The sequence below is a fragment of the Podarcis liolepis genome (assembly GCF_965112155.1).
Source record: "Podarcis liolepis genome assembly, chromosome: Z".
In the NCBI taxonomy this organism is placed as follows: Eukaryota; Metazoa; Chordata; class Lepidosauria; order Squamata; family Lacertidae; genus Podarcis; species Podarcis liolepis.
In genome coordinates, this window is record NC_139570.1 from 33,719,682 (window position 1) to 33,732,617 (window position 12,936).

Below are 12,936 nucleotides of genomic sequence, written 5' to 3' on the forward strand. Positions count from 1 at the left end.
TAAAGCCCAAGAACACTTAACTCCATATACTTTGATGGGAATACTTTGTTATTTATTTTATTTAGCCAGTTTCATTTAAAAAAAACATTTATTTTTCTTATGGATATGATTGTCGTGTGTAGTTTTTGTTTGTTTCTGTATGATTGAAAAATCCAGCAAAACACACTTAATAAATAAATAAAACAAGCATGCAGTGTTCTGCATTTATAATATTTCTGGCCTATCAGGAATGCACATACCCTTTGGAAATCATACAAATGCAAATTGTTGTTGTTAATAAAAAACGTTTGTAATAACAACTGGTAATAATAATATCAATCAGTTTGTAAGTTTTTAGGAGAAAAATATATGTGCTGTGTTCTGCATTTACAATATGTATGATCGAGCCAGGAATGCCGACTCCTTTGGACATGATTCAAATGCAAACCAGTAATAATAATATCAGTAATAATAGTACTATTAACAATATTTTCTACCAGCCTTAAATCTTCAGGAATCAATAAATATTATGTGTTTTGGATTTAATATATCGCCGGCCCAGCCAGGAATATGCCAGATACCTTTGGAAATGATTCAAATGCAAATCCGCGACGATAATTAAGTCAGGAATAATAACAGCCCTACTACTACAAATTATTACCGGTTGGTAAGTCTTTAGGAAGCAAAAACGAGAAAGTCTGAAAGAGAAGAGCTGTATCACGCCCCTCGCGCCTTTTCCTAGTCTAAAAAAGCAAAATGAGGCGGGAGAGATGTATTCGCATGGAGGAAGACCCGGGCGGCAGGCTTTCTCCTCTTGGAAATGCCTGCCCCCCTGGACACCCCCTCCTCAAAAAAGAAATAATGGGGAAACACATTTTTGCACCTCCCCCCACCCATGTTGCTCCTGTGTTTGTGTGTACACATACAGACGCATGTGAAACCTTCGTAAGCTTGATCCTCCTCCGCTTTCTGGTCCATACGGGGGGGGGGGGGAGAGAAAAAAGGAGGGCGCAAAGAAAGAAAGGAGCTAGTGCTCCAGGCTGGGATTTGTAGTCTTGGCCGGGGCGGAGCACCTTTCCCAAGCTGGTCCAGCAAACTACGTTACCCAGCGGCCCCCGCGGCGGGGACGCATGAGCAGAGCGCCTGGCTAGCTCTGAAAAAGACTCTCTCTCTGTAGCTCGTAGCACATCAATTCTTTACTTGCTTTGGAGAGAACTAGAAAAAAAAAGGTGGTGGTAGTGGAAGGAGGGGGGAATCAGTCGAGCCCTACCGGCAGCAGCCAGAGGAGGTGGTGGTGGAGGAGGAGGAGGAGAAGGAAGAAAAAGCCCGGCCGGCCCGAGTAAGCAAGCTAGACGCGCTTCTGGGGGGGCTTCTTTGGTTTGGTGGTGGTGGAGGAGGAGAAGAAGAAGAAGAAGAAGAAGAGAGCAGGCCGCGGAGGGCGGAGGCAAAATCGCGCACACAAAGGCTCCTTTCCCTTCTCCAAGCGCGCCGCTCCGGCGTTTCCTTTTTGCGCTTCCTCTGCTGGCAACAGTGTAACAAAAGGGCGAGCGCGCGGCTGCCCTGCCGCAGACGCAAGGAGGGCTCCGTGCGCCCTCGTTCTGCGCCGGACTCCCTCCCTCCTTGCCCGCCATCTTTCGAAGCGGGGAGAAGGGCGAGCGATCCCGCTTTCCTCCGGCCCGCGCTCGCACAAAGGAACGGCGGGCGGGGAGAAGCTCGCCTCTCCACCAGCCCAGGCCCCCCGTGCGCCCGCCGCTTGCCTTGCTGCCGCTGCTGCGCGCCTGGCTCCGCTCGGCTGGAAGCAGCGCCGCTTCCTCGTCCAGGCGGCTTCAGCGAGCGCCTTGGTTTGTCTCCTGTCGCGTCGCGCTCTGTTTCCTCGCTTTTCTCTCGGGGTGTGTTGCGTTTTTTTAATTTTCCTGTGTGGTAGTCACTTTAGAAAACTCAGAAAAGATTGCGGGGGGGGGGGACTTTTCTCTTCTTCCTTAAAAACCCTGTTGCATATGGAGATCTCTTTTAGGGGCGATTGCAGTTGGTTGTGTGGTTGATTGGTTTGTTTATTGCATGTATATCCCATCTCTCCTCCAAGGAGCTCATGGTGGCTTACATACCCGTGACCCCATCTCCAAATTTTATCCCCAGTAGCAAACCTCCTGGGTTGGGTTGGGTTGAGAGTGGTTGGCCCCAAGGTCATGCCCACCCGGTGAGCTTTATGGCTCAGTGGGGAATTTGAACCCTGGTTTTCACATGCCCGAACCCAACACTCTAACCACTATGCCAGGCTGGCTCTTAATGTGGCTCCATTACTCCCCATCTCCAGCTTGGGCTTTGCACTCTCAATTCCGCAGTCAAAAGGTCCAAGGACCCGATTTTGGTCCCTGGAGTTAACTGGTGTGTCTATCTGATGTGTGTTGTACCTGCTGATTTAGACCTGTTTGCCTGGAAGGTAATCAGCTGATTTTATTGGGACCCCCAATCCTAACTATGTCTATATTATGGAAGTCTGTTCTCTTGCCTTCAGTGTGGCTTATTCCAATGGAATTGTGGTTAGGATTGCAGGCCAACTCCTTAAAAAAAGAGACATGGACAGGGATGCTGCCTCAGGCACTCTGCCCATGTTCTGGGGCAGCATCAAGGAGACTTAAGACTTGTTGGATTTACTTGGTTGTTGTTTATAATCGCTTCCAAAACAAGAATTTCAAACTGAGGAGCAGGCCGCCTCTGAACATATTCAGATCCCAAGGATTTGTTTTCTGTACCAGAACTGAACTAATTTTGCAATCCTTTTGCATAAAAAAATTCACTCCTGGCTCTTCATTTCATTTCAGTAGCCTTTTTGGGGGGGGGGATCCTTGTTTTGTTGCTATTGTAAAATAACTAGGAGTTGGAAACTCCTTGGTCTACTGAAGATTGCATGGATATCTAACAGTAGATCCCAATTAACTTTGGATCCTGTGGCTCAGTGCGTATATCACCTGCTTTGCATGCAGAAATGCTCAGCTTCAATCTCTCATGGCATCTCCAGGTAGAGCTGGGAGAGCCTCCCTGTCTGAAACTCTGGAGTCACTGCCAGTCAGTGTAGGCAGTACTGAGCTAGACTATCCCTTTATTAGAACCAGGAGGTCTGGAACCTTATTTTATTTTGGAGAAAAGGCTACATCTGCTTTGCATGCACAGAATAATAGAAATGCAGAATTGAAAGTCCCAGGTCAGGCTGGGAAATACCCCTATCCCTACCTGGAGAGCCTATGCCAGTTAGTGTAGAAAATACTAAGCTAAATGGGACCATACTAAGGTACTCCTGTTTGATTTTGCCCTTTATGCAGAACCACAAGGACTAGACATTTTTAAGAAAAGGGCCATGGTTCAGTGGTAGAGCATCTGTCTTGCACACAGAAGATTCCAGGTGCAGTCCCCCACAGCTTCTCCAAGAAGAGCTGGGAGAGTCTCGCTGTCTGTAACCCTGGATAACTGCTGCCAGTCACTGGGCATTATTGAGCTAGATGGACCAATGACCTGACTCTGTGTATAAAGCAGCTTTCATATTTCCCTCCCTCTGCTCACTCCAGCTGCATTCAACTTTTTCAGACCCACAACCCACTATGAACACAATTCTGCACTGGGGGACCCATTTCTTAGTTTATTTCCCATATATCATTGTGGTGGTAGTGCTGCTGTTGCAAACCACCATAGATCAAGTTGCAAGGTGGAAGTTGCCCATGACCTGCCAGTTGAAGCCTGATGCCCTAGAGCAGTGTTGTTTTGTTTTGAACACATATTGTTCCAGAGTTTAGGTATGGCAAATGTTGAATCCTCTTCCTTGGATAAGGAGAGCCCGCCTGACGCACTTGTAGCATTCTTGTGAAAGCCTGGTTGTGATATCTAGTTCCAGTTCAAGGCCAATAAGATTGTGTTGCCGGTTACATTGATTTCATTGGGGTGTCATCTCTGCCCAGAGTCTCGGTTGACTTAAACTGAATGGTTGTGCTTATTGATTGTGTGATCCATTGCTGGAAACCATAGGAGGGGAAAGTGCTCTTGTGCTTGGGTCCTGCTTGCAGGCTTTGCTTTGGGGCATCTGGTTGCCCCCTGTGAGAACAGAATGCTGGACTAGGCATGATCCAGCAAGTTCTTATGTTCTTCCTTATTCCTGGAGGCAGGATGCCTCTGGTTGTCACTTGCTGGGAATCACAAGTGAGGAGAGTTGCTCTTGTGCTAGGGTCCTGCTTATGTCCTTCCAGATCTGGTTGGCCACTCTGAGAAGAGGATGCTGGACTTTGATGAGCCCCCTTTGGCCTGGAGGCTTGTCTGATAGACTGTCTTGGGTATGCAGGTTTTGTTGTCTCTGTATGCAAGGTGATGGGCAACAGCGATTGGAAAGTGCCATTGTATTTATGTCCTGCTCATGAGCATCCCATTTTGGGAATCTGGTTGGCCACAGTGGAAACAGGGTGCTTAACTAGATTAGCCCCTTCGGCCTGATCCAGTAGGCTCTTCTTATGTTCTTACTTTCACCTTTGCATCTAAGCAAGTGTGTTTAGGATTGCAGGCTTATTGGGGGTGAGAATCCCCTGCAGAAATCCATTAATGACAAATTCAACAACTTTGTGTCAGAATTTGGGGTTTGTGAGAGGGGGAGATGGTGGTCATGATGAGGGGGTATGGAGACAGTGGTCAATAATACTAGGAACAGTTCATTATCCTTAGAATCATAGAATTGTAGAGTTGGAAGGGATCGTAAAGGCCATCTAGTTCAACCACCTGCAATGTGGGGCTTGAAACCAGAACTTTGAGATTAATAATCTCATGCTCTACTGACTGAGCTATCCCTTCCAAGCCAAGCTTATAGCACCTGGTATTCCTGGTATTCCATCCAAGTACTAACCAGTCCTGACCCTGCTGGTGTGTTCAGGGTGGTATCCGTATATATATCAGTGGGGGTCCTCTTTTGTATATCCCAACCAGTGTTCAAAATCAGCCAGGCGCCAGGCACATTTTGCACCTATTTCCCACTTGTGACCAAGTGAGGTTGCCTGGGTGCCAGGAAGGTGCTTGATATCTCCACCATCTGGAGGTGCGTTTCTGAGGATCATTGGATCTTGACTGTTTTCACACATTAATACTACATCCTGTGGAATTCTATTAGTTACATTTTATCTGCACAATCAGAATAAATTTCAGGAACCAAAATGCTTTTTCTGTGCAGCCTAAGCAGGAGCAGTGAACAATTACAGCTAATTGTTGAAGCTTGTCTTCACTTACCCCATTCCACTGCCCTGCTCACAGTTGTGAAAAATATTCATATGTTATGAATGGACTGTGTCATCATTAAGAAAAAGAGCTAGGAATGGTCCAGGTATGTGAAGTGTTCCTGGATAATGTGACTTTTCTTTAAGTTCTCAAAGTTCTTAGCCTAGCTCAGGGTTGTCATCTGAACTAGCCAGATGTTTAACTGATAATCAAATATGTTAGTGCATCATTTGAAAAGTAAGACTTTAGAGTCATCTTGCCCAAAAATGACAACTAGACATTCTGTCTTGGCAACTGAAGCTTTGGTTTAAGGAGACATTTGGCCGCTACCTTATACATCTGAGTTTCTAACACTGCAACCAGGCACTGGGAAACAAACTGCCAGAAGGAGTCATTCCTAAAAGAAGTACAGTACCAGTTCCTGGGTACCGCAGGAGGGGAGAGTACTCTTGTGCTCCAATCCCATTTGTGGGTTTCTCATAGTGAGCATCTGGTTGGCTACTGTGAGGACAGGATGCTGGACTAAGATGGATCATTGTTTTGATCCAGCAGGCTCTTCTTATGCTCTTAAGCAGGTTGAAACTTTGTGTTGGGTCTAAATCAGCCTTTCCCAAGCTGTCACCTTCCAGATGTTTGGGACCACAATTGCCATCAGCCCCAGCCTGTACAGCTCTTTAATGCTGGGGCTGATGGAAGCATGGCTGTTCCAGTTGAGGACTGATGGGGATTGTCAGGGAGGGCACTGATTGAACATAAAAAGAAGAGCCTTATTGAATCAGGCCAATCACCATCTAGTCTAATATGCCTTTTGCAGTAAGGTGACCAGAATTGCTCACAATTCCTGGGCTAAGTTAGCTGAATTTAAGCTGCCATCAAGGGTTTAAATTAAGTCACTGCTAGCTTGCTTTTGACCTCTTCAGCAATGTCTATTTCAGTGGGATCTGAGTTCTACTCACTTAGTCTGAATCCAAGACATTGTGCACTTCCAAGGGTGTTGTGTTCATTGAAATACAGTTATGGACTCCGCTAGTATAGGTTCTTGGTGTTTACTGGGAAGCTTATTTTGCTGATTGATAGTTCCCCAAGACTTGCACCCAAATAAGGCTACAGTTCTATATCCACATAGAATTAAGTTCCATTTAACTTAGAGGCATGTACTTGCAAGTAAATATGCACTGTGCCAGGCTCTTGGTGGACAGGTGGCCTCAGCTTCCTCTGACACCTTCCTGCCTTCCTCCTTTCAAAGAGAAGAAATTCACAGAGGATATCAAGGGGTACCATTGCTAGCCATGATGGCCAGGCTCTGACTCCATGATTAGAGGCAGTAATGCTTCTGAATACTTGTTTATGGAAACTGCAGAATGGGAGAGTGCTCTTGGACTCTGGTCCTGATTGAGGGTTTAGGGCACCTGGTTGGCCACTGTGAGGACAGGATGCTGGAGGAGATGGGTAACTTTTGGCTAGATCTAGCAAACTCTGCTTAGGTTCTTAGAACGTAGTAAGAGCCTGGCTGCCGGATTGGACCAAAAGCTTAATAATAATAATAATAATAATAATAATAAATCCCCTTTTACATGCATTTAAAGGCAATTTGCAAAACACCATAAAAACCATAAAGAGCTAGTTTTAAAAATGGCACTAAAGAAAACCCAACTAAAGACGTTGGGGGAGCAATCACAAATAGCAGCTACCGAGGTTGCAAAGCCAGGGCCAGTCTTCCCAAGTCCTTAGCACATGCAAGAGCACAAGACCAACCAGATGGCTCTGGGGGATGTGAGCTCAAGAGTTTCTTGGCCAAGTGGGGATTTGAACCCTGCTGCTGGCATTCGCTGGTACTTTGTTTATGTGAGATGCTTTGGGTGAAGGGTAGCTTATGATAAATACTTTTAATTACAACATAATGTTAGCCGTACTTGGAGTAGACACACAAAAATTGATGGCCACGAGTAACTTGTTTCCATTAACTTCAGTGGGCTCTACTCTGAGTAGAATTTACTTGGGCACCACCCAAATAAATCCAATTTGATCTACACTTATGATTTAGATGTGATCTTATTTGGGCTGCTCACCATTACAGATTCAACATTTTATACTTGGTTTTCAGATAAGTAATTGGTTGATATGATTGAGCACATCTCTCTCTCCCCATTGCCTTATTTCACATAAGCTCTCTCAATTGCTTTGATTTCTGGAACTGGCACTGTTAAAGATGCCATGTAATACCCCTTCCATGTCATTAAGAAATTCATCTTCTAGTGTGATGGCACCTACACTTTGGAACTCCCTGCCTAATGACAGGTGCCCTCACTACACTTTTTGGTGCCTGCTCAAAACAGTTTTGTATAGATAAGCCTACACAGGTATCTATTTACAGAAATACTGCAAAATTAATGAATGTTGGAATGAAGTTATATGGCTTTAGTAGAAATGTTATAAGGAATTAAGTATAAATAGAGTAATAGAATATTAAAGGGAAAAAATAAGGTTAGAATGTTAAGATAATTTTAGGATAGAAAACAGAGGAAGATGGAAAGGAATTGCTGAAATAATTAACAGAAGTGGAATACAAAAAGCCTACACAGGTATCTAGAAGGCTAGTGAATTTTTAGGTTGTTGCTGGTTTTATTATTATTGTTATTCCATGCTTTAGGTTTTTTTTAAGTGTTTTAGTATTCTTGCAAACTGCTTTGAGGTTTTTTAAACAAGTAAGCAGTACAGTATATAAAATTGTATGAAATAATACATTGTTGGCATGTTCTTACTTTTAGCTGTTAGTAGTCTAGGAGTTATATTGGCGTGTTCTGAGTCTGAGCCATGTTAATGTCTTGCCCAATATATATATCCACCTAGCTTTCTTTCAATGTTGTGAATTTGTGCTGGCTGTGCTCAGTATGTGTTTCAGGATGGTAAGAAAAACGTTAGTAGATTGGATTCTTTCTCTAGACTTGGGTGGTTAGAACAAATTTTTTAAAACCTCTTTGTAGTGTAGTAAATACAGAAGGTTGATGCAGTGTTAGAAGCTCAGATATATAAGCTAGGCACCAATATAGCTTCTTAAACCAATGTAATAGTCACCAAAACGGAATGCCTAGTTGTGATTTTTGGGCCAGACGGATCGAAAATCCTATTCTTCAATAGAACTTTTTAGCTCCTGAAATTCATTCTAGTTGTGCAGATAAAATATGGATAGAATTTTATAGGTGTTGCTAGTGTGTGAAAACAGTCAAGATCCAATAATCCCCAGGCATGCAACCTCCAGATGGTAGGTGCACCAGCTGTCCTCCTGGCACTCAGGCATCTTCACTTGGTCACAAGTGGCCGAAAGCAAGGTGCAAAATGCTCCTGGCAACTTTTGAATGCTGGGTTGATGTCTGATTTTACAGAAGTCACAGAGGAGCTCATTCCCCACTCTTTTTCCTGCCACTGCATCATCATTGTAAGGAGTCAAGATGTAATTCCAGTCTCTGAGCAAAGCAAATTTCCTCCCAGTCCTTCTCCAGAAATAGGCTTTTGTGCCATCAGTTGCTATGAACAAGGCCAGTTCTAAGGGTTGCCCCATAAATGTGATTGCCCTGCCAGTTGTGCTCTTGTATGTACAAAGGACCTGGGGTGGTGTGGCTTAGGGTGTAGCCTTGGGCTGGCCCTGGCTTTGCAGGCTTAGTAGTCAGCTATTTGTGATTGCCCCACAAGCTTCTCCCTTGTATGCAAGAAAGGACTCGTGGTGGGGAGCCATCCTCCTTCTCCTCCTCCTTCTCCTTCCATGTCATAGAACTGGAGGGCCTAATGAGATTTGGCTCCTTGTGATCAAAAGATCGAGCCCTCCACGATGTGTCTTCCCTCCGCCCTTTTCTAGAAATCATCGACTGATGTTTTGCTGTCCTCTCCCTGCTCTCCAGGCTGCATGGCTGGTCCCTGGGAATGGGATGCCCATCCCATCCAGGGATCGTAGAAAGACAACGATTCCTTCCCGAGGACCTGCTGCGGCTGCCTTGAACGCCAGCAAGTTGAGGAGGAGGCAGGAGAAAGATGTCTGCTGCCACCTCAGCCATCCAGGCTCCCCAAGGCCCTGCGAACCCACCTCCCCCAGAGGTCACCAACTCAGCCAAGCCTGGGCGGAAGACCAACCAACTTCAGTACATGCAGAATGTGGTGGTGAAGACTCTGTGGAAACACCAGTTCGCCTGGCCTTTCTACCAACCTGTTGATGCAATTAAATTGAATTTACCAGTGAGTAATGTTTCTTATTTCTGAGGTATTTCCCCACTTATTTAAAGGCTCCGACAAGGCGTCATCTGTTGTCATGAGGAATCGTAGAACCCATTGCAATGCAGAAATCACAGCTATAGAATTCCCAAAAGATGGTCTTCCAACCTCTGTTTAAAAACCTCCAACAAGCGAGAGTCCCCAATCTTCCAAGTTCCATTGCCAAGCAGTTACCGTCAGAAAATTCTTCATATTGTTTAGTCAGAATATCATTTATTGTCATTTGAATCCTTTGGTTCAGGTCCTCCCCTCCCAGAGCAGCAGAAAAGAAGCTTGCTCTTGCTCAGTCTTCCATAGGACAGCTCCTTAGATAAAGGAGTTTCAGAGCAAGGTGTCACCAGTATGCTGATGACACACGCAGCTCTACTTCTCCCTGACATCTGAATCAGGAGAGAATGTGAAAGCTTCGGACCTGTGTCTGGATGCAGTAGTGGACTGGATGAGGGCCAGTAAACTGTGTTAAATTCCTGCGAAGGCAGAGGTTCTTAAGGTGGGTGGGTCCCATGTCTGGAGATAGGGTAACCCCACCCAGAACAGGTAACTTACCTATCTCTGAAGGAGCAAGTGCGTAGTTTGGGGGTACTCCTGGATACATTGTTTTCACTAGAGGCCCAGGTGTCCTCTGTGGCTAGAAGTGCCTTCTACCAGCTTCACGTGGTTTGCTAATCACAACCATTCCTGGACACTTGGACAGGGATACCCTGGCCACTGCAGTCCATGCATAATCTTGAGCCTGGATCGCTGTAATGTGCTCTGTGTGGAGCAGCCTTGGGCCTGGTTTGGAAGCTCCACCTGGTGAAGAATGCAGCATCCAGATTACTAAGGAGAGAGTCTGGTTGAGAACATGGGACAACCTGCTCTGGCTCCCCATCTACTACCAAGCCTGGTTCAAGGTCCTTGTATTAACTTACAAAGCCCTGAGCAACTGAGGTCCCGGGTACCTCAGGGAGTACCAGAACCCTTGTATCCCAAGTCCATTGCTGAGATTCTCTGCAGGAACATAATTTCCTGAGTTGGTGAGACTGATTTGGCGGCAAGAAGAAACTAAGTCTCTAGGGTCATCGACCCAATCCTGTGGAACTGCCTGCCACTTCCATCTTAACCTTTAAATGCCTCCTGAAAACTTTTCTGTTCCCTCAGACTTACACAGGAAATCAATACATCTTTTCCACAATAGTTCACTGATTTTTTAAAATCTTAACTTTTTATATGGCTTTATGTATAATGGTTGTAAACTGCTCTGATTTTTGTTGTTGTTATAAAATTGGGATATATAAATATGCTTATAAATAAAATATGCCATCATCCCTGGTCATTGGCCACGCTTGCTGTGGTTTACAGGAGATGGAGATGTATTTACTTAAATAAAAATTAATACACCTCCAATACCTGTAATTTCATAATGCAATGTAATTTTATTTCATAAAATTTATACCCTACTGGAGTGTAAAAAAGAAAGAAAAAGAAAATGCCTCAAAACAGTTTACGAAAAGAATTAAAAATATTAATTCTGTAATGAACAACATCTGGAGGGTCATGGATTTTCCATCCCCCCCCCCCCCCGTTATACTTAACCGTGGTTTGTTTCTTGTAACTATCGCCAAATGCTGCATATGATTATCTAAACCAGTGGTGGGAAACTTCCTTCAGCATGTGGGCTGCATTCCTGTGATCTGCCTTTCGGAAGCCACAAGCCTTCACCCTGGCTGGCTTTCTGCCACTGGTGTGTGACTTCTTGAAAGGTTCCCTATAGGTCCCTCTAGCTGAAACGGTCCTGCCCCTCCCCAAATAATTAATAAACGAGATTTCCCTCCTCCCAACAGGATTACCACAGAATAATTAAAAACCCGATGGATATGGGGACTATCAAGAAACGGCTAGAGCACAACTATTACTGGAGTGCCAGCGAATGTATGCAAGATTTCAACACCATGTTTACAAATTGCTACATCTACAATAAGGTAAAGGATCTGGACCCGGGGGGCTGAGATGTATGTTGTCGGGTGTTGTGTCCTTTTAGTATTATGAGGAAGTCCAGACTATGAAACAAGCCGGACGAGAACTTTAGTGCAAGTGGTGTAAGTCTTACTCTGAAGATAACCAAACACTATTAAAAACACCTAACTGTGCCTACAGTGTAGCAGTGTGGGCCTGCAAAAATGGCTCATTTTGCAGCTCACATTGTGTCCTCTAGTAACCAGCTGGTGGAGTTATTTTGGAGGGTTTCAGGGTTACTGACTCCCACTGTAGAGGAGAGACCTCTGGAGCCCTTGAAGACCTGCTGTGATCAACTGGCTACACACTTTTGAGGATAAAATCACTCAGCTTTAAATAATAATAATAGTAATAATAATAATAAATAAATAAATTTATTATTTATACCCCGCCTATCTGGCTGGGTTTCCCCAGCCACTCTGGGTGGCTTCCAACTGAATATTAAAAACAATACAGCATCAGACATTAAAAACTTCCCTAAAGAGGGCTGCCTTCAGTTGTCTTTTAAAAGTAAAATAGTTGTTTATTGCCTTGACATCTGCTGGGAGGGCATTCCACAGGGCAGGATCATGACTCTGTGCTTGTTGCAGCTCTGGAGGGATCATGACTCGTGTGCTTGATGCAGCTCTGGTTGAAGTACGCATTCCTGCCATGAAGGATGTTTTATGGGATCAGTTTCTCCTCATGCAATCAGCTGATGTGGACGAGATGCTGGTGGCAATGCGTCTGACCACATGCAACCTTGACCCCTGTTCCTCCTGGCTTGTTAGATCCAGCATAGTGGGACTGACTGGTTGGGTCCAGAGTGTGATTAATGCTTTGCTGCATGAGTGGGTTCCTACTGACATCAGGCAGGCACCTTTGATCAGCAGCCTTAGCGCTGTTACATGTGCCACATAATACTTGTTCCATGTTTGTAAGAACTCAGTATTTTAGTGTGGCAGCACCTATACTTTGGAACTTCTTGCCTATTGATATCGGACGGACACCTTCGCTGTACTTGTTGCAGCACCTGCTAAGAGCTATATTGTTTAGATAAGTTACCCAGATGTTTTAGAAGATTGGTGCAAATTTTGATCCGTTTTTAAAATTTTTTTGAAAGTTTTAAATCCTTGCTGTTAATTTTTCTAAGTGATGATCTTAATTATCTTTTTCTTTCTTTGCAAACCACTTTGAGGTCTTTCCCCACCACACTCAAGTGGTGTATGAATGTTATGAAGCAAACAAATAAATAGATGTGAGGTGTCAAGCCTTCCTGTGTGTCCTCCCCATGACCTCCTGCTTTCTCCCACCCCGTCTCCAGCCCACCGATGACATCGTTCTCATGGCCCAAGCCTTGGAGAAGATCTTTCTTCAAAAAGTCGCTCAGATGCCACAGGAAGAGGTTGAGCTCTTGCCTCCAGTTCCGAAAGGCAAAGCGCGGAAGATGGCTGGCAGTGGGCACAGCACAGGTTG

The 12,936-nt window shown here is 44.8% G+C and overlaps 1 protein-coding gene across 4 annotated transcripts in view; it reads left to right on the plus strand.

The window, feature by feature from the left end:
• The first annotated feature begins 1,106 nt into the window (after positions 1 to 1,106).
• Positions 1,107 to 12,936, plus strand: part of BRD3 (bromodomain containing 3) — a 35,721-nt gene continuing 23,891 nt past the window's right edge. For 2 of the 4 annotated variants that reach the window (XM_083485111.1, XM_083485113.1), the window contains exons 1-4: positions 1,111 to 1,318; positions 9,120 to 9,450; positions 11,310 to 11,447; positions 12,785 to 12,932. In XM_083485111.1, the coding sequence (XP_083341237.1) occupies positions 9,250 to 9,450; positions 11,310 to 11,447; positions 12,785 to 12,932 (487 nt within the window). In that variant the 5' untranslated portion in view covers positions 1,111 to 1,318; positions 9,120 to 9,249. Of the gene's footprint in view, positions 1,319 to 1,360; positions 1,869 to 9,119; positions 9,451 to 11,309; positions 11,448 to 12,784; positions 12,933 to 12,936 lie in introns of those variants that run through there. The other 2 variants (XM_083485114.1, XM_083485112.1) reach the window with 2 other exon arrangements.